Source organism: Sapajus apella, unplaced genomic scaffold (genome assembly GCF_009761245.1).
Source record: "Sapajus apella isolate SASKATOON/1434 unplaced genomic scaffold, GSC_monkey_1.0 scaffold26, whole genome shotgun sequence".
Taxonomy (NCBI): domain Eukaryota; kingdom Metazoa; phylum Chordata; class Mammalia; order Primates; family Cebidae; genus Sapajus; species Sapajus apella.
The window spans coordinates 9,515,432-9,536,172 of record NW_022436966.1 but is presented as its reverse complement, the minus strand read 5'-3'; the positions used below and the strand labels follow the sequence as shown (position 1 = coordinate 9,536,172).

The 20,741-nt window shown below is 37.8% G+C and overlaps 1 protein-coding gene across 6 annotated transcripts in view; it reads left to right on the top strand.

Annotated features, from left to right (window-relative positions):
* The window catches only part of UGP2 (UDP-glucose pyrophosphorylase 2), a 55,508-nt gene that overhangs the window by 27,349 nt on the left and 7,418 nt on the right, over positions 1-20,741 (top strand). For all 6 annotated transcript variants that reach the window (XM_032291971.1, XM_032291973.1, XM_032291970.1 and 3 more), the window contains 2 exons: positions 18,425-18,610; positions 20,346-20,479. In XM_032291971.1, coding sequence (XP_032147862.1) covers positions 18,425-18,610; positions 20,346-20,479 — 320 coding nt within the window. The remainder of the gene's footprint in view (positions 1-18,424; positions 18,611-20,345; positions 20,480-20,741) is intronic.

Genomic DNA, 20,741 nt, shown 5'->3' with positions numbered 1-20,741 from the left:
AAAATATTCTCTTATTTCAAAAGAACATGAAATACCATTTCAAAGGGGTTTTTTGTTTGTTTTTAACTGAAGCGAAGCTTTAAGCATTTTTCATTTTTTAAAAATTTTTAAAAGCTATGTATGCAAAGCTCTATGTATGCAAATCATTCTGTAGTTAATGATTATTGCTGCCAATAGTTGGGTTCTCATATGTCAGCCATTGTGCTGAATCCTTTATGTTTGTGCTTTCATTTTATATTCACAACAGACCTGAAAGATAGGTACTATTATTATGGTCATTTTACAAAAAAGGAAACTCAAGTTCAGAGTAAGTTGCCTTAATGAAGGGGCCCTGATGAACCAGGTAGATAGGCCCCAAGACCTGGTTCTTTGGTATCCTGTAGTAACAATAAAAAGCACATCCCTATCTTTATCTCTAGTGCACAGAATGTGGCATACTTTATGTGCCTATTAACAACAGTAGTAATAACAGTAGCAACAAACATTTATTCAGCACTAATGTGCTAAGCATTGTTCTCAACTCTTCTACATGTATTATCTTACATGATATTCAGATAACTCTAAAACCTCGCTATTATCCTTTTCTCATAATGGAAGACACAGAAGAGGCTGAGAGGGATTAAGTTATTCACACACGTTTCCTTAGCTAATCAGGCAGAATTTCGGCCCATGTCTACCTGAGCCCACATTCCTAATCACTATGATGTACTGTGGAACACTCATCAGTTGCTACCATGTTTGAAAGAAACTTGAAAGTCTTTAAAGTATGGCCTTTCCTTCAGTTCTTGATCTTTCCTTGAGTAAAGCTATTGAATAGGCTCTATTCCTTCCTTTAGAGCCTAAAATACCCTCACTTCTCTTTCAAGTTCTTCCCACAATACATTTAACAAATATTTGTTGAATAGCTATTGTGTGATAGGCAGTGGGCACTGAGATACAAGTGAACAAGATATTCAAGGGCCTAATCCTCATAGAGCTCTATTCTAGTGGGAGAGATAAAACATAAACTCATAGGTAAATGAAATAATTTAGAAGACTAGAGTTTCCCATCACTGCTCTTCTGGCCCAAGCTTACCCCCAACAATCACATCTCCCTGTCTGAAGTCCTTTTTTCTGGTTTGTCTGTAGTCACTATGTGAGGCTATCGAAGTCTCCTTTATCCATTATATTTATTCTACAAATTTATCAAATACCTACTATTTTATTTTGATTATTGGGAATGCAAAAATAAAGACAGCCATTCCCCTTAAAGAACTTACAATTTTGTACAATACAATGTTTCCCAAATTTTCCTGTGTTACTTACATAGAACATGAGTGGGTAAATGTAAGAGGCCGTTTAGTTGGGAAGGAGAAGGAGGCTGTTGCTGCCTCCAGCCCTGCCCAGCTGCCTAGAGGGCTGAAGGAATCAATAACACAGGCATGCAATAGCAAGCCAGTTGTGAAGTTTTGGTTTAGTGAGGAGATGTTTGAACAAAAATAAGTTTATTGTGCAATGGGGTAATATCTGTGAATGTGGTTCAGGAAATATTTCTCTAACTGGCTTCTACCTAGAGAGAATAACTGGTGTTCTCCATTCTCAGAATGCTTGGGTCTACTTTTTTTTTTTTTTAAAGAAACAGGGTCTCACTCTGTTGCCCAGGCTGAAGTGCAGTGCTGTGACCATAGCTCATTGTTACCTTGAACTTGTGGGCTCAAGGGATCCTCCTGCCTCAGCCTCTTGAGTAGCTGGGAATACAGGCATGTGTCAGCATGCCCACCTAATTTTCAAATTTTTTGTGAAGACAAGGTCTCACTATGTTACCCAGCTTGGTAACTCATGGGCTCAAGCGATTCTCCTGCCTAGGTCTCCCAAAGCTCTGGGATTATAGGTGTGAGTAACCTCACCTGGCCTTGGTTCTAATTTTTATTATGCATATGTTCTCTCACCAAAGTGAGTGGCTTGCTCACCCAAGTCAACTGTGCTTCTTCCTAAATGTGTTCATGCTAGTTGTCTTGGTTATGACATAATATAATTAAATTTGATATAAACTAGTGAAATGGTTTAAAAAATCTCTTTCTATGAAAGCTGAGTTGAATGCTTTGGGAAACTTGGATGAAGATGACTAGCAAAAAAAAAATGTTGAATAGACGTGACAACTATGAAAGACTGGAAAAATTGCATAAATCTAGAATGATTCTTTATGCAAATTGTTTTATAAATGTCTAAGTTCTTGGTCCACTTGAAAGAAACTGAAATTGAAAATCACAGAATGTATATTATTGGTGTAGTTTATATAAGATGACACACAGCATGTCAACAGATTCATACTATAACTAAGGAAAAGACCTTGGTGAACGAATTTAGGCTTACTTGTACAAAGTTAAAATAGTTAATGTATATAAGACTTTTTCATGATTCTACATTTGCACTTATTTTTAAAATTAAGTATTTTGTTCAGATGTTTTAAGTAATTAAATAAGTGGATTTCTGGTATATGTGCTCAGTGTAGCAGGAGAAGGAGGAGCTGGTGAGTTGGTGAATTCCTAATCAAATTAAGGGTAAGAGGCAATGTTAGAGCTGAGACTTGAAGTATGATTAAGAGTTTGCCTAAAAAATCAGGAGTGGATATTCCAGGCTTAAGAGAATGTGGTATGCAAAGGCCCACAGGCATGAGAGAGCAGAAGGTGCTCTAAGAACTATAGTTATGGGCCAGGCACAGTGGCTAATGCCTGTAATCCCAGCACTTTGGGAGGCCGAGGTGGGAGGATCACCTGAGGTCAGGAGTTTGAGACCAGCCTGGCCAACATGGTGAAACCCCATCTCTACTAAAAATACAAAAAAATATCCAGGAATGGTGGTGGGTACCTATAACCCCAGCTACTTGGGAGGCTGAGGCAGAGAATTGCTTGAACCCAGGAGGTAAAGGTTACAGTGAGCCGAGCTCCTGCCACTGCACTCCAGCCTGGGAGACAAGTGAGGCTCTGTCTCAAGAAAAAAAAGAATAAACTATAGTTTTTATAGTACCACTGGAGAATAATAATGCAAATGGGTGGGAAATTAGGGTAGGCAAGGTAAGTAGGGGCCATGCTGCAAACTCATTATCAATTGGGGGATCATTTTGGCTGAAATAAGATGCTGGAAAACACAGGGGATGCAAAGTCCTGTGCCTTATAGCAGGCTAGGTGGAATGTATTTTTTAGGAGGCAAGTAGGGAGTAGCTGTGCTTTACATTCCTTAAACTGAAACCCCAAATTACAAAAGAAATATAGATTTCTCATGGTTCTTCATCACTGTTATATAAATGGCTACTTTCAAATTTCCCTGGTGTTTTTTTTTGTTTAACACCTTTTCTCAGGAACAGCTGACTTTATAGTTTAATTTCTGTATATTTATGATGTTTATTGTATGAATTTTTATAGTTTTAAAATCCCTAATTTTATGATAGAGAGCTGTAATATTCTTAACCAAGTACACAGTCAATAGATATCTGAGAAATTACCTCAAGCTCTATGTAAATCACGAACATATCCTACTATTACAAAGACCACCTACATATACATTTTGAATTAATTCTGCCTGCAGTGTATTTAACACTTTTTTTTCCAGTTTGGCAGTAATAGCAGTGATATAAAATAAACAGGCTTAAGATATTTGTCCTAAACTCATTATTTCTTTTTGTTTTTTGAGATGGAGTCTCCCTCTTGTTGCACAGGCTGGAGTATAATGATCTCTGATCACTGCAACCTCCGCCTCCCAGGTTCAAGCAAGTCTCCTGCCTCAGCCTTCCGAGTAGCTGGGATTACAGGCACGCACCATCATGCCTGGCCAAGTTTTGTATTTTTAGTGGAGATGGAGTTTCTCCGTGTTGGTCAGGTTGATCTCGAACTCTCGACCTCAGGTGATCCGCCTGCCTCAGCCTTCCAAAGTGCTGGGATTACAGGCGTGAGCCACCGCACCGAGCCTAGACTCACTATTTCTTAGCCATGTAACATTGGGCAAGTTATTTAACTGCTTTAAGTCTTGGTTTCCTTACTCATAAAAAGTAGACATAATAAAAAACCTACCTTACAAGATTTTAGTGAGGATTGTTGACAATATTTATTAAAGCATTTACTATGTGCCAGGCATTCTGGCAAAGGCTCAACCATAGCAAAGGTTACTGTCGTTACACATTCAACAAATATATATGAAGTACCTCCTATATGTCAGGCATTATGTGGCGCACAGTAAAAACAATGGAATTAAGATTTAGATTGTGCTTTTTAAAATTCTGTAACTTTCATATTTATTCTTTTCCTTTGGTTTTAAATAGATATTTATGTGTTTGTTATCAGTGTACTTAATTTGATGTGTATTTCATTTATGATTCATGAATAATTTAATACTTTATGTTTTTAGCAAAATATTCTAGGAAGTAGAAGAACCATTATTTACATTCTTATAATTTTTTCTTTATCAAATGTGTTGTTAGTCTGCAGTTTTCATTGTGTTGAATAAACTTATCTATCCTAACAAATTTTTGTTATTGCAAAGATACAATTTAGCTAATTATTTAACCTTCAGGATTTCAGAAGGCCTCTACTCTGTCAGGTCAGTGAGAATAAACAGCATTATGAACATGATTAGGTGAATATTTTGTTGGATGAGTTTTATTGAAGGATATCTGGATCCACATACTGAAAGCCGTAGGTTTTATGTAGAATTACCTTTCACCAGCAACTCCAACCATGTTTACAGATTTTATGTTTACTAAACTCAGGATAAATGTAAGAGGTAGGCCTTGTCTTAGAGGACTGTTATAGCTATCAAAATAACTAGGTACCCATTTTCATATTGTGTGGAGGTGGAGGTGTTTAAAGAATTGGTATATGTTCATTATGTGATGTTTAGTGGGCTGAGGAGGCTTTTGCACAGTGTCCTTGGCATTAAGTTATCAAAGTTTAGGTGAAATTATAGGAAGGATGGTTAACAACCATCATAGGATCAGTTCTTTGATCATCTGTCATTAAGCATGGCAAAATCTTGGAAATGAAATGTCTTTTCTTAATTTTTTGATGGTGGAAAATAAGCCAATGAATTCAGTTAATCACTTAAAGGAAATATGTTAGTTGACAGTAGTTTGAGGGTTGGGGGTTTGTATAAGTCTATCAGTGTATGTTACTTCTGGGGATTCTCTTATAGTTGGATAGTTTGTTTCTGTTTTTTTGCTAGTATAAAAACCATGTAATACATGTAAAACTTTGCATTTTACATGAATTTTCTAAGAATAAATGTTCAGAAATGGTGTTTTCTTCAGAGGATATGAACTTTTTAAAGGTTTTGTTACGTATTTCTAGTTGCTTTCCAAAAAGAGTGTATCAGACTGGGTGCAGTGGCTCATATTTGTGATCCTAGCACTTTGGGAGGCCAAGGTGGGTGGATCACCTGAGGTCAGGAGTTCAAGCCTAGCCAACATGACAAAACTCCGTTTCTACCAAAAATACAAAAATTAGCTGGGAGTTGTGTCACACTCCTGTAATCCCAGCTACTCAGGAGGCTGAGGCAGGAGACTCACTTGAACCTGGGAGGCAGAGGTTGCAGCGAGCTGAGATTGTGCCATTGCACTCCAGCCTGGGTGACAAGAGTGAAACCCCATCTCAAAAAAAAAAGAGAATATCAGTTTGCACTCCAATTCCTATTTGTTGGTCCAACAGCTATTTTTTGAGCACCAACTGTATGTGTATTAGTAGAGAACCATAATGATAAAACCCTCCACTCATCTAGTTTCTAGTTTACAATCTAGTAAAGAAATGGACAATAAAAAATATGTAATGCAATTTCAAGTAGTGATAAGTGAAATGAAGAAAAAGAAAGATAAATGAACAGAGAATGAAGGGCTAGAGGTCATATTTTAGATAGGCTGGGTAGAAAAGGCCCCTCTAAGATGATATTTGAATAGAGACCTACAGTCTGTTTTATTGCCAGTCTCACTGTATTTATTAAAGTATTTAATATTATCACTTTAAAACATATTTGCTAGTTGAGATAAAAATATTTTTTAATTTCTAAATTTTTCTTTAGATAGATTTTTATTTATTAGCAGGTTGATCTTTTTTCCATTGGCCATTGTATTAACTGCTGTTTGAAATATTTAATAGGGAACTAATCTTTTATTTGTAGTAATTGGCTATTGGATTTTGAATTGCTATGATGCTTTAATATAACAAAAAGGCGCACTATTCAAGTTTGGCTTCTTAGAGAGGACAGTGCAGAATTTAGACTGAAAATAAGTGACTTTCATGATTCTGGCTCCCAGTAATATGTAGTTTTGCTTGGAGTTTTACTAAGGCTGACTTTAGTAACTGAAGTAGCAGATTATATTGAAGGATATTGAGCATGAATGATTGAGTTAGCGTAGTTGTTTGGAGGACAGTGCTGGTGCCAAGATTTCTAACTAGCTCTTTGAAAAGACCTGTTTACTTACATGTAAAAATGTTACAAATTTTGCCTTTGGACTGTGAGGACCAGGAATAGGTCAACTGATTCCACCCACCACTGGAAAAATTGCCTTCATGTTTTCCTTTGAGTAGGTTAGTAACATTTACTTTACAATAATTAAAATTAATTTTAAAAACCTGAAAGATATGGGAGTTAATAGCTGGGAAAATAAAAATATGTACTTAATTTGATAGTTTGCTTTGCTTATAATTTGTAAGTGGTAGAAGAAAAAAAACTTTCTTAGGAAATTTACTTTTCCAGGCTTGTAATATGTGATTGTTCATTCTATTTGTTTATTACAGAGGGATTGCTTTATAATTCCTGTACTAATTTTATGACCTATAAAATTATTTCTTATGCGAAACAAAGTTTTCTATTTAGGTTTTCTTTCATCAAACTTCTATGTAACATCTGTTGATCCAGTATTTTGTTTTTTGAATTAAAGTAATGGATGGTTATAATCTGGTTTCTAATCAGTGATTAAACCACTTTTGTTTCAAACTAAGGATTTAAAAGTAGGACAAGAAATAATTTTCAGAGAACAGATTTCATTCATAGCTGTTTGTTTGTTTCATTCATTTATTCACTTATTCACAAATGTTTGAGTGCTGCCAACACTGGGGAGCTAACCCCTTAGTTAAAGGTGATGAATATGGTGGGGAGTATCAGGTGGCATTTACTGCCCTTGCGGAGTTTACAGTCATGTAACAGAGCCAGAACACTTAACAGGCAATTTGGAGACTGTAAGAATTGCTGTGATAGAAGGTGGTAGTGCCTGAAGCCAGGAGCTGTACCAGATTCACTACTGGGGCTGAGGGTCACAAATGGCTTCTAAAGAAAGTGATAATTTTGCCATGTGGTCCTCAAACTCCTTGATGGGCCATATGTGTGTGACTGCACACACACATTTACACAAAAGACTTTTTTAAAAACATAAATTTTAAATTGTGAAATACATATAAAATTTGCTATCTTCATATTTTTAAAATTTATTTTTCAGTATTGTTAAGTATATTTGTATTATTTTGCAGCCAATCTTCAGAAATTTTTCATCTTGTAAAACTGAGACTCTGTAGCATTAAAGAACAAACAGTTCCGCATTCCCTTCTACCCCCTCTTCCCCCAATCCCCTGGCAAGCACCATTCTGCTTTCTGTCTCTGAATTCGATTACTTAGATGGCTCACAAGTGGACAAAATCCTTTTTAAATCTCAAGTTTTCTTTCTGTCCTTTTGAAAATTGCCTGATTTCTGTTACCCATTACATATTATTGGTTTTGCTTTCCTGAACAAATTTGAGAAAATACAAAAGCCTGGGATGTTTACATAGCAGTGTTCTTGCCAGTGGAAGCATGAAGCCAACCAACATACAGCCTTAGATCCTCTTTTCTCTGGCCATCCTAAGGAATCTTAGGCAGTATGGTGCTGTTTTAGGAGAAGAAGCATGGTTTGAAAAGAGAGAAATATTATTAAAACTTGGGGTTTTCTCAAAAGACTTTCTTAAACTAGAGGTTGGCAAACCTTTTCTGTAAGGGGCAGATAGTAAATATTTTAGGCTTTATAGGCCATACAATCTGGTGATGATTATTCAGTTCACCCATGGTAGCTCAAAAATAGCCGTAGACTATATGTAAACTAGTGAGTATGGCTATGTTCCAATAAAACTTTATGCAAACAAGTGGGAGCTCTCACAGACCATGGTTTGTTGACCTCTGTCCTAATATCCTCAGGCTACACATGACTGGAGAGAAACTTTGGCTAAAGCCCCTGTCTGAGAGATGATTCAGCAGTTCGTGACTTAAAACCTAGAAATTCAAAACTATATTTCATCAAATTTGGGCCATTGATTATAAGGGACACCTTTTATGTACCACTAATAAAGAAGAGAAGTCAACCAATTAATTGTAAGAACCCATTGGCTGTATGTGCATCCTGCTTTCAGAAATGTTAAAATGTTGGGTAGGGGTGAGGGAGTGTGTCTGCATCAGTGAAGTAGTAATAATACCAGCCAACATTTGAGTACTTCTTATGGGGCCAGGCACTTTGCTGAGCACTTTATATGCATTGTCTCATTTATCTTCATAACAAATTAATGAAGTAAATGAAAAAGGCTTAGAGCAGTTAAATAATTTGCCATAATAAGTGATAGAGTCTAAGAATCAAACCCAGGTAGCCTGGTATTAATGCTGTGTTTTTCTGTTACTATACTGTACTGCCTCATTGAGTTTTAAAGGAAGCTTTTTGTCAAATGATATCATTCATGCTGGAATTGATGTAGTTTATTGAATCGGGTCATGGAGGAAACAGCAACTACATAATTTCCCTTTAGCATGTCCTTGTAATTGCAGACGTTTCTCAGTGTAGCCAGCTATTACATGCTGGTGTGCTCAAAATAATAATAATAATTATTATTATTTATGAACCTCTTCTGAAAATGTTTTTTAAGTGATAACATGTCTAAGCCAAGCAAAACTTAATGCTGGATAAGGTGTTGGTGCTCTGTACACCAGTAGAGTGTCTATGATGCCAACCAGCACCCTGGTCCAGCTGCAGAGGAGGAGAGTGAGCTCCACATATTACTATAATTCACCGTCTTCTGCATCTGTGAGCCTTATATCAAGGATGGTGCAATCCTGCATGAATGATGCAGACTTCTGCAAAGATGACCTTATTGACTTTAAAAGATTCAGGATACACATGAACCATTTAGCTATCAGAGTCTTAGAAAATTCTGGTGTTTATAGCACAGGCCGCATATACTGACAGAACAAAAGCTGTGGGACCTTGCTTTTGAGCGCCTTAGGGTTTTCAGCACTTGTGACCATCAAAAAGGAAAGTGAAAATGGAATGGCAATTAAAGGTGGCATGCAAGTAATCATCTCAGACCACAACACAGCATCAACTTCTTATTCAAGCCAACAGAAGCCTTCTCATTGCAACTTAGTTTGGAGAGAGCTAGAGTTTAATTTTTACTCTATTTTACTGGGAAATAAATGACTTCTCTTACTAAGATTAATTTTATATTCTGTGAATGAAATTTCCAATGTATAGTAAAATAAATTGTAAGAAAACATTTTGTTTTTTGGGGGTGGTGAACCCGTCTGAAAGAGGGTCCATTAATTTTTTATCTTCACAAGTACCTGATGGCTCATAAAGCTTGTGAATCACTAATCTTAGCTGAGATGTGAGAGGAGGAGAAACATAAAGTAGTTGGTGAAGAGAAGTTGTGTGAGGGGAAAAAGTGCAAGGCCTTACAAAGCAAGAGATGTGGTATGTTAGAATACCCAATGCTCTATGTTCCTGGAGCAGCACGTTAGGGAGAGTAGGAGAAGAATGAGTGGAAAGTAAAAAAAGGTCAAATCATTAAGGATTTTGCAAATCCTATCCAGTTAGGATTAGATACAGCTACATAGAATAAAGAAACCCAAAATAACACAGTAGATCTGGAGAGAGGCAATCCAGAGTTAGTGAGGCAATCCAGAGTTAGTAAGGCAATTGGGTGGTCATCAGAAACTTGGGCTTCTCTGTCTTGCTGCTCTGCCATTCTTAGAGTATTTCCTCTTGATCTAGATAGCCACCAGAATGAACACTAGTCTTCATGCCTCTAGTCCAAATAGCAGGAATAAGGAAGATGGCACCGTCCCTGCCCTTTCACAGACTTCCTGGAAATCTTTTAATTCACTTCTAGTTAATTATATTGACCAGAACTTTGGCCCAAATAGCTGTAAGTGAGGCTGGAAATGTAGTCTTTTATTCTGAATGGCAGTGTGCCCAGCTGAAAGTCAGGGTTCTAAAGTGAAAGGGGAAAAAATGATGTTTGGGTAGGCAGCTAATAATCTCTGCCATGCCATGCCAGTGCTTTATTTTGTGAATGATGCAATAAGGAGGGAAACATGCTCAAATTTATTTTTTAAAAGATCACCACCTGAGAGATGGAGGGTGGGTTGGAAAGAGGTAAGAGACCATAGAGACCACTGTAGTAACAGGTCATGAGACTGACAGACTTGGTCGTTGATCACATATGGGCAGGCCTCTGTCTTAGCAGACAGAAGTATGTCATAGTGCCATGGAGAAAGGAGTAATTGAAGCTGATTGCATAGAAAAGGAGGTCTACTTAGATTGAGATTTTCAAGGGGCAGGCAGAAAGAGGAAGAAAATAGAGTATGGTGTTTCATAAGTCAAGGGGAATAGAGCACTTCACAGTTTCAGGAGTAGTTTGTTGTGTCAGATGTATCTGAGAGCACAGGTAAGAAGTACTGTGTTATTGATAGGATTTAGCATTTTAGCAAAGTGGGAGGTGTTTGGGTCATGGGGACGGATTCCTCATAAATGGTTTGGTGCTGTCCTTGTGGTAATGAATGGGTTCTCACTCCATTAGTTATAGCGAGAACTGATTGTTTAAAAAAAAAGAAAAGCCTGGCACCTTCCTCCCTTTTCTGTTGCTTCCCATGTGATCTCTACATACCAGCTCCCTTCTGACTTCTGCTATGAGTGGAAGATTCTGGAGGCGCTCACCAGAAGCAGATGCTGACACCACGCTTCTTTCTTGTATAGCTTGCAGAACCGTGCACCAAATAAACCTCTTTTCTATATAAACTGCCCAACCTCAGGGATTCCTTTATAGCAACACAACTGGACAAAGACATTATTCTAGATTTGACTTTTTGTTATTAAGCAAATTTGTAGGATCTTTCAAATGATCTAGATTTTGGTTATTACCTTTAGAAATGTGAAATAGACAATACGTGAAAGTGACTAGCACAGAAATTGGCACACAAACCCTGTGCAGTAAGGGTTTAGTGAATTAGCCAGTGTTCTTGGAACACTTTCTATACATATGGAGTGGCATTCCTAATTTGCTTAACTGTTTACACAGCTCATTTTCCTACAGGCAAACTTGCTTTTGTTGAAAAAAAGTCTTTCAGATTGCAATAATCGTACTCTTGTAAAGCATAACAGGGCAGGTACTGTTAGCTTGCTTTGGGTGTTTGGCAGTGTCTCCAGGAATAGCACAAATATGCTACCAAGAACTGGGTTATCCTGTTACTAATAGGAACAGTGTGTCTATGACTGTGTGATGAATTTGGCTTTTCTTCTAACTGGAAACTAAGTTGTGAACAAACTTGGCAAGATACAGATCATGGTAGCTAATTTTAAAAAGATCTTTTGAAACATCTCTTTCTACTTTCTGCAGAAAAACTAGATTGATATCCTAGAGGGCTGAATGTTGTTTAGAGCATGATCTTTAGTAGATTGCCAATTACTTTCACTTATTCCCCAGAGGATATTAGCTATTTGGCCCATTCGTTTCCACCAGTGAGAAGAGAACATGAGTGGCCTGGCCTCCTCTGGATCTTTTGCCAGGAGCCTTATGGGGTTTGCCCCACCTCACCTGAGTTTTTCGTCCTGTCTGTTTAGTTGCAGTAGAAGTCTTAGGACACTGAATTTTATTCATCTTTGGGGAAAGAGAGAAACAAGGTGATTAGGATTGAAAGCACAAAGATTGCACTAGTGACTGACTAAAGTGATTCAGTCAGAGTAACGTCGAGGCTGTATCCAGCAGTGTGTGAAACTCTGTGTTGTCTCTGAACACTAGCCATCTCTGCTTGAGTAAATGTCTTTGTGCTTTCTTCTCGGGGAGCTAAGTAGGGAAAGTGGAAGGCAGGCCTGAAACTGTTTCTGTGACTAGGTGTGTCCAGTATGACTTCAGCTGCAGCTGTTGCTAAGCAACTTTCTAACACATATCCCCTCGGCTTGTTGAACTAAACCAAGCTCTGTGGGACTGCTTGTTTACGTGCCTGGTAGAGGGTGTGGACAGTGTCACCAAGAGAGAGCACCTCTGCTGATACAGGGTGATTTATGTAACGGAAAGCTGTGGTTCCCACCAAATGTAACATGTAATAAGCTTTAGACAAAAAGTGTCCTGGCTTCCTGGAATCAAATGACTAATACCTTTGTACACACCTGTGTGTCTGCTGAGGGGTCTTGGTGGTAGGGGCTGGGTATATCAGAAAACATCAGTGAAAGACCTCCCCTGGAGGCTTCCAACAGTAACGTTATCTTGACTACTTTAAACATTTCTCCCGTCTTCATACCTTGTTACTTCTTCCTTTCCTTTCCACAGTTATCCTGAGAGTCCTCTGTGGTTAACAAAATTTCTCAGCAGGACTTACATTTAATTATCTGCTTTTAAGGGTTAGATATAGCAAGACAAGAAGGTATTACTGAAAGCATCACATAAAGAACCATGGTTCCTTGACATCTGTGGGGTGACTCTCTGCCCCCACAACTTAGCATGCAAGATTATAAATATGAGATCACAGAGAAATCTGGCACTTACTTGAGTGGTAAGTAAGTCTTTGTATTGTGAGTTGCCAGGGCTTGTTCCCAAAAGTCTTTATTAACTTTGGTTTTTCTTAATGTTGTCCATGGATCAGCTCATTTTATTTTACTCCAAATATTTGAAGACTATTCAGAATTTTTCCAACTATTTTTGCTAGTATTGGATGTGCTGATTATGATGTAGCTGCCATGCTGTCAAGTTTTCCCTCCTTTCTCATAGTAACTGACTGAAGTGAACCTCTGTCCTCTCAGTATCCTGAGCTTGTAAATTTCATTAATCTATGGCAATGATACCATTTCTTTGAAGTTTACCTCACAAACTGAAGTTTTGTGCATGTTGACAGATAATTTTGAATACTTTCTCATTTATATTACCTTATTTTGTGTGTTTTTTAAAAAATATTTCAGCATACCCTTGCTCCTTCACACAATCACTTGAAATCTTAGATTTTGGATCTGGAAATTTGGTAATGGAGTAATGGCTGTCATGACAAGTGTGTCTCTGAATATCAGTTTTCACTGCATAAACATAAATTTTTACATCTTCTCTAGAGCAGAATGAGTAGATCTTCACAGCTTTATCTTGTCAGAAACCTTTGCATGCTTAGGACACATGGTTACTTCTTAGCAGGTTCTGGCAATTGAACTCTTGTTAGTTAGGCCTGCTATGTTGGTTTTGTTGGTTTTAATTTTGGGACTATCTTTTTGTGCAAGCAGCCTATATAAAATGTAATAATTGCCATTCCATCTTGTGTGAACATCTTGTATAAGCAAATGTTCTCTGATGGCTTGTCTTTGAAGCAGAATGATGAGAGCGGCCCGCCATCTCTCAGCTTATAGCCAGTAGGTGAAAAGTGTGAGTGAAACACTGAATGTCGGTGATTCCTAAATCATTCTCTCACGCTATTTGTCGTTGATAATTGCCATAACACTTTTATCTTTACTGTTTTTCATTCTGTAAATATTTCTTCAATCAGATACCATGTTTTTAGCATTGTTGAGTTGATCGTTGTCTTGTGTTTTCACACTTCAGAAAGGCTTTGACTATGTCTCCATGACTAAATACAGAAAAGAAAAGCAGCACATTTAATTTCAGTAACTAAAATTTATAATAAAGCTTTCCAGTAACATGTTTCTATAAGGAACTTTGTACCTAGGACTCAGAACTTGGGCATATATTAAGTATCCTTTGTTTTTTTCTACTTAAAAAGGTTGGCAGTCTATATGAATCACTTTTATTGCTTTTCATATATTTGTGTAGCCTCTCAGGCTCAAGCAGTCCTCTCACCTCAGCTTCCCAAGTACCTGGGACTACAGGCCTGCACCACCACGCTTGGGTAATTTTAACATTTTTTATAGAGACAAGGTCTCAGTATATTGCCCAAGCTGTTCTCAAACTCCTGAGCTTAAGCAATCGTCTTGCTTCAGACTCCCAAAGTGCTGGAATTATAGATGTGAGCCTCTGTGCCCAGCTAAACTTTCTATTATTTATGGTGTGTGGATCAAAGCTGATTTAGCATGAAGACATATGATTTGGAATTTCTTTTTTTCCTGGTGAAATTTTAAGGCAGCAAGGTTGACATTCAATTTTTAATTCATTTTCACAGGCGGTAAACAAAAATTCCTATAGGGCCAGGTGCAGTGACTTACACCTATAATCCCAGCACTTCGGGAGGCCAAGGCGGGTGGATCACGAGGTCAGGAATTTAAGACCAGCCTGACCAATATGGTGAAACCCTGTCTCTACTAAAAATACAAAAAAAATATTAACTGGGTGTGGTAGCGTACGCCTGTAGTCCCAGCTACTCAGGAGGCTGAGGCAAGAGAATTGCTTCAACCCGGGAGGCGGAGGGTACAGTAAGCCAAGATTATGCCACAGCACTCAGCCTGGGCAACAGAGTGAGACTCTGTGTCAAAAAAAAAAAAGTTCCTGTTAGCACTTTTTCTTGATGACTCATGTCCTAAATCAAATTAAATAGCTAAAAATTAAACATGGTTCCTAAAGCTCACTTTGTTTAATGCTATGAATGTTAGTATACCAAACATTTCTGTAACGATTAGAATTAAGATGTAATCTAATTTAGACTTTTTTGCCTGGCATTATTATTTAAATTTGTATAAATATTTGTTCCCTCAAAAAGGGAATATTTTCCTAAAGATCTCTATCTAATGTACTGAGTTTTATATTTATTGTCATTCTGTTTTCCAACTTATTGAACTATTTGAAAACCTTAATTGCTGTATATAAAATAAACAGCTTTCAGAATCACTGTAGCATTTTTACTTTTATAATAAGCATTTATACTTTGATAAAATATTGATGTTACATGAAAATTTTCACTCCAAATTACATCTAGATAATGTTTACCTCTATTTGAAATAGAATGTTCAAATATCAACAACAAACAATGTCATGTCTTGTTCGAATTCCTGATATTGTAATGACAAGATGGGTCATACTTTATAGTATAATTTAATTTATTTAAAAGTTTTGAGACAAAATGGAGTAAAATATTGTTAAACACATGGGTGGTAAACTATAGAATAAAAGTCCAGATGATGGTTACCCTTAAAGGTAGAAGAGGAGTGTGATTAGGGACAGATACATGGCAGTGTTCCTTTTTTTAAAACGTTATTCTTTCAACTGCATATGTATATTTTATAAACTTTTATGTACCTGATGTCACAATGAAAAAATTTAAGTAAAATTGGAAGACAGGCCTGTCCTACTATGTATAGGAAAATTGCTTCTGTGTACTCTTTTTTTTTTTTTAAAGTATAGTTAAAACATAAATAGGTAAGACTATCGCTGAACTAACAATTTTACCTAAAATGAATGCACAAACTAGGAATTTTTGGTGATTTTCAGCTGATTTTCATATCCTTGTGAGACCTCTGTAAATATTAGGTTCTTGCTAGCAAGTGAAAAATAACTGCTAAATGGAAATTCTTGGCTTTTATGAAATAATTAGAACATAATTGGTTTGGTCCTGTTTCCTGACTCTTTTGAGTAAATATAATGTTTTTATGCTTGGTCAGACAAACATATATACATATGTCACATGTAGCCTACTGAAATTACATATGCCATATGTAGCCTCCAAGGATTTTGTCATCAGGAGGCTACATGTGACATATGTATATATGTTTGTCTGACCAAGAAATTCTTCTAAACTAATAATAGACTACTTACAGCCATTGTATCACAGTGGCCTTTCCTTTCCTTTTCCTTTTCTTTTTTCTTTTCCTTTTCCTTTCCTCCTCTCTTCTCCCCTCCCCTCCCCTCCCCTTTTCCCCCCTCCCTCCCCCACCCTCCCCTCCTCTTCTCTTCTTTTTACAGGGTCTCACTCTGTGGAGTACAGCGGCATGATTACAACTTACTTTAGCCTTGACCACGTGGGATCAGATATCTCCCACCTCAGTCTCCTGGGTAGCTGGGACTACAAGCATGCGCCACCATACCTGGCTAATTTTTTGTATTTTTTGTAGGGACAGGGTTTCACCATGTTGCCCAGACTGGTCTTGAACCCCTAGGCTCAAGCGATCCACCTGCCTTGGCCTCCCAGATTGCTGGGATTAGAGGTGCTACCACATCCAGCCTATTTCGTTTACCGACTGGTTGCTTTCAGTTGCTAGGCTAGAAAAGATTGTAAGCTACTCTGTTATATCAGGGTGACAAAGGTTCTTCTATTCTGTCATTTCTTATTTTTCTAACAGTGTGGCACTTAAATTGGAACTTTTTCTCTCCTAAGCAATATTACCAGTTTCTTTGAAATGCTGAACAAATGATGGTCATGGCAGTAGAGTGAAATCAAAACATCCTTCAAGGATTGTCAACTCTGCAGGATGGTGGGTGTGTGTGTGTGTGTGTGTGTGTGTGTGTGTGTGTGTGTGGCCAAGTTGTTATCAGCCCTGCATTGTCCTCACCTGGACCATGTGCTGCACGGGGAGTGATCAGTGTGGTCTGCATTCTTTACAGCCTCTCTCCTTTTCTTTGTCATTTCACATCCCAGTATTGATGTAGCACCCCCTGGAGTGCCCACAGGCCTGTCCCCTCCTCTTAGCTTTTCTGTAACCAGCGCATACTTTGGTTCATGAATGTGAATGGCTTTAGAAGGCTACTTAGCAGCACTTACCAGTAAGAGTGACAATCTGACCACATGAGGAAATGATTGAGAATTAGTGATCATTGGAGCAATAACAAATAGAGAGCCTTGGAGAAGAGTGCTTCATGTTCCTCTGTATTTACATCAAACGAAAAAGTATATTTATCTGCATTTGGCAGTTCACATAGTATATTGCAGGGTAGAATAAATAAGAGCCACAGACTAGTTTTTATGTGGAAAGCTGTTAACAAGAATTTTGTCATCAGGAGGCTACATATGACATATGTATATATGTTTGTCTGACAAAGCATAAAAAAAATTTTGCGTCCATAGGCTTAGATCACTAGAGTGTGAGCCTGTCCTTTCCCAATCATACCTGCCCATCTTTTGCTTACTCTCTCTCTCTCTGTCTCTCTCTCTCTCTCACACACACACACACACACACATGCTCCTACAATAGCAGAGCAAGTAACAGCTAACCTTCACAAAGCACTTATGGGGTAATTTTATTTTTTTCAGTCCATTATGTGTTAGCTATCCTATACCATGATGTAACTGAAGAGTCAGTTTGAAGACCTATTCTACTAAAGGAAAATAACAGCAAACATGTCATGTAAATGGATAGAAAATACATTGTGAACTTTGTGAATGGTTTCCTTCTTACTATAAGTTGTTTAGACTTGCTTGTTGTGCCTCTGCTTTGAAGAAAATAATTTGGGCCCCCACTGTAAGTTGTGTCAGTGTTTTTTTCCTATAAGGGAGAAATTACAGATTAAGGCTCCCTGCTCACAGAAATAGATGAGGATGCTAAGGAGGAGATTAAGTTGGGATTTTCTTCAGCCCCACCTCTTGTCCTTTCCCTCCCTTCCAGGGTATTTTTAGAACAGTGACAACACTTAATTTTCCAGTATTGGCTTTTATATGGTGATATCTGAAAGTTAAATTCTTGAGGAAGGAATTCCGTCTTTGTGCCTACCTAGAAGTTTGACAAAAAGTCTACGCTACTTTCCTCCGAAGGGCAAACTTATGGTTGAATAGTGGAGAATGGCAAGGAACAAGTGTGTTTTGGTATGCCTCCTGTGGTAGAAAGAATAATGCGTAATTTTATATATAGTTGTCCAGAATTGAAGTAGAGCGATAGTGCACCAGAAGTATTTAGACTTGAGTTTTATGTATCTCATTTGCTATGTTGATGCATATTAGGAATTCTGAGTGTTTGAAGATACCCCAAGATATCTGGATGTTCTTACCAGCCAGCCAGTATATGGGGGCTACAACTTTTTCCCCTTTCTTGTATTCCATTGTAAATGATCTACTGAACTACTGTTTCCAAGGGAAGTTGCCTGTTAAGTACTTGATTTTGAACCAGAAGTGTCTATGACATTAAAGAAAAGTTGATTAAAACTTTCCACAGAGAAACCAAAACTTTATGGAAGCATGGAAATAACCCTGGGATTGATATGCTTTAACCTCCCATAAAGCTCTTTGAATTACTCCTATGATGTTATTTTTCTTTCAGATTCAACCCTATGAAAAGATAAAGGCCAGGGGCTTGCCTGATAATATATCTTCTGTGTTGAACAAACTAGTGGTGGTGAAACTCAATGGTGGTTTGGGAACCAGCATGGGCTGCAAAGGCCCTAAAAGTCTTATTGGTGTGAGGAATGAGAATACCTTTCTGGATCTGACTGTGCAGCAAATTGAAGTGAGTAACATTTAGCCTTTCTCATGAGATACTAAATAGTTTTTAGTTTTTAAGTTATAAATGTCATATTATAAAAGGTAGCAGATGGAATTTCAGCTAACCAAAGAGCTTGCTATCTTTATTAGTCTCTTTATTGGTGGAAAAAAAAGATTGATGTTCTTCCAACCCAAATGCCCATCAGTGATAGACTAGATAAAGAAAATGTGGCACATACACACCGTGGAATACTATGCAGCCATAAAAAGGATGAGTTCATGTCCTTTGCAGGGACCTGGATGAAGCTGGAAACCATCATTTTCAGCAAACTAACACAGGAACAGAAAACCAAACACCATATGTTCTTACTCATAAGTAGGATTTGAACAATGGGAACACATGGATGCAGGGAGAGGAACATCACACACTGGGGGCCTGTCAGGCAGTCGGGGGCTAGGGAAGGGAGAGCATTAGGAGAAATACCTAATGTAGATGATGGGTTGATGGGTGCAACAAACCACCATGGCACGTTTTTACCTATGTAACAAACCTGCACAGTGTATCTCAGAACTTAACGTATAAGTAAAAAAAAAAAGTTTAGTGTTCCTAAGGACAAATCCTTAAAGTTATGTACAGGCTTTTTAGCGTTTGTGGTTGTTTAAATGTTGAAATCTTTGGATTTGTTGAGATTCTCTTTTGATCTCCCTGCCCCTCTATCCACTTTCTTTCTAGTGGCAGCCTTCATCAAGGCTGGGATGATCTCGCTTTATTAACCCATTTTGGGAAGATGGGGAGGATATTGTGTATTTTTGGCTGCATGCCATGGATGCTAAGAACTGTTTTTGGTTTCTTTCTTATGACAAAGTCATTACTCATACACCACAGGCTCTTCTGCGGCAGTGACCTTATCTTTTCCATCTCCTTATCCCTATTGCCTAGAATGGTGCTGGCAGCTACAATCCTAACACTAGTTGTAGCAGTGGTTAACATTTATTTATTCAGCACTTATTGACCACCAAGTATTATTCCGAACTCTTTGTGTGAATTTACTCATTTGTTCCTCTCAACAACTCTGTGAGGTAAGTACTGTTATCCCATTTTACCAATGAGGAAACCAAAGCACAAGGAGGTTGGTTACTTGCCCAAGGTTCCAAAGCTGGTTAGTAAGTACAGAACTAAAATTTTATCACAGGCAGTCTGACTTCTAAGACCCTGTTTTCTTCACATTTCTGTTGCCTCTTAGCTCTTCTGAGATTGAAAAGATCTCAGCTGGGGTGTGATTCAGAATTTTTGACCAATAATCTTGAGAGTAGGGAGTCATGTCTTTGTCACATTTGTACTTTCATCCCTACAGAGATGTTAACGTAGAGTAAATGCTTAATCAGCACTTGCCTACCCAGTAAGGCCACAGAGCACTGTGGCTATACACAAGCTCCAGCAAACTGCCTGGGGTGGGGAGGTGGGGGTCCTGCCTCTGCCATTGCCAGACCCACCACCTATCTGGGTTTTAGTTTAGTCATCCGTAAAATGCAGACAGTAGCTTCTATCTCAGAGGGTGGTGATTTAATGAGCAAGTACATGGTGAATTGCTTAGCAAAATGTCTGACTCATGCTGAGCAGTTTTATGTCAAATCTGTATATTTGGCTACATACAGATGATGTTTTAGACATTTGTGATTTAACTATTAAGAATTAATTTTGCATTTTTGAGCAAAAGAAAAGTAAGTCTGGGTAATCTAATTGTCATCTTCCTCCCTAGCATTTGAATAAAACCTACAATACAGATGTTCCTCTTGTTTTAATGAACTCTTTTAACACGGATGAAGATACCAAAAAAATACTACAGAAGTACAATCATTGTCGTGTGAAAATCTACACTTTTAATCAAAGCAGGTACAATGAGTAAAAAGTTGATTCTGGGTGTCCTCCTGGGAAGGGACTGATCTTGTTTATAACAGAACAGTCTCAAGATGTACAGGCACTAAATATTGATGGTCACAAGTGGTTGATGCCCTTAAAAGCTAAGCATTTGTTGATAATGTGATTGTTATAATCATTCTTGTTTTCTAACTCCAGTTCTTAAAATTCAATCTGCTTGAGAGTCTGTTCCATGTCCACAATATTTGGGAATAGCTTAATAAGCCTTTGCTTTTTG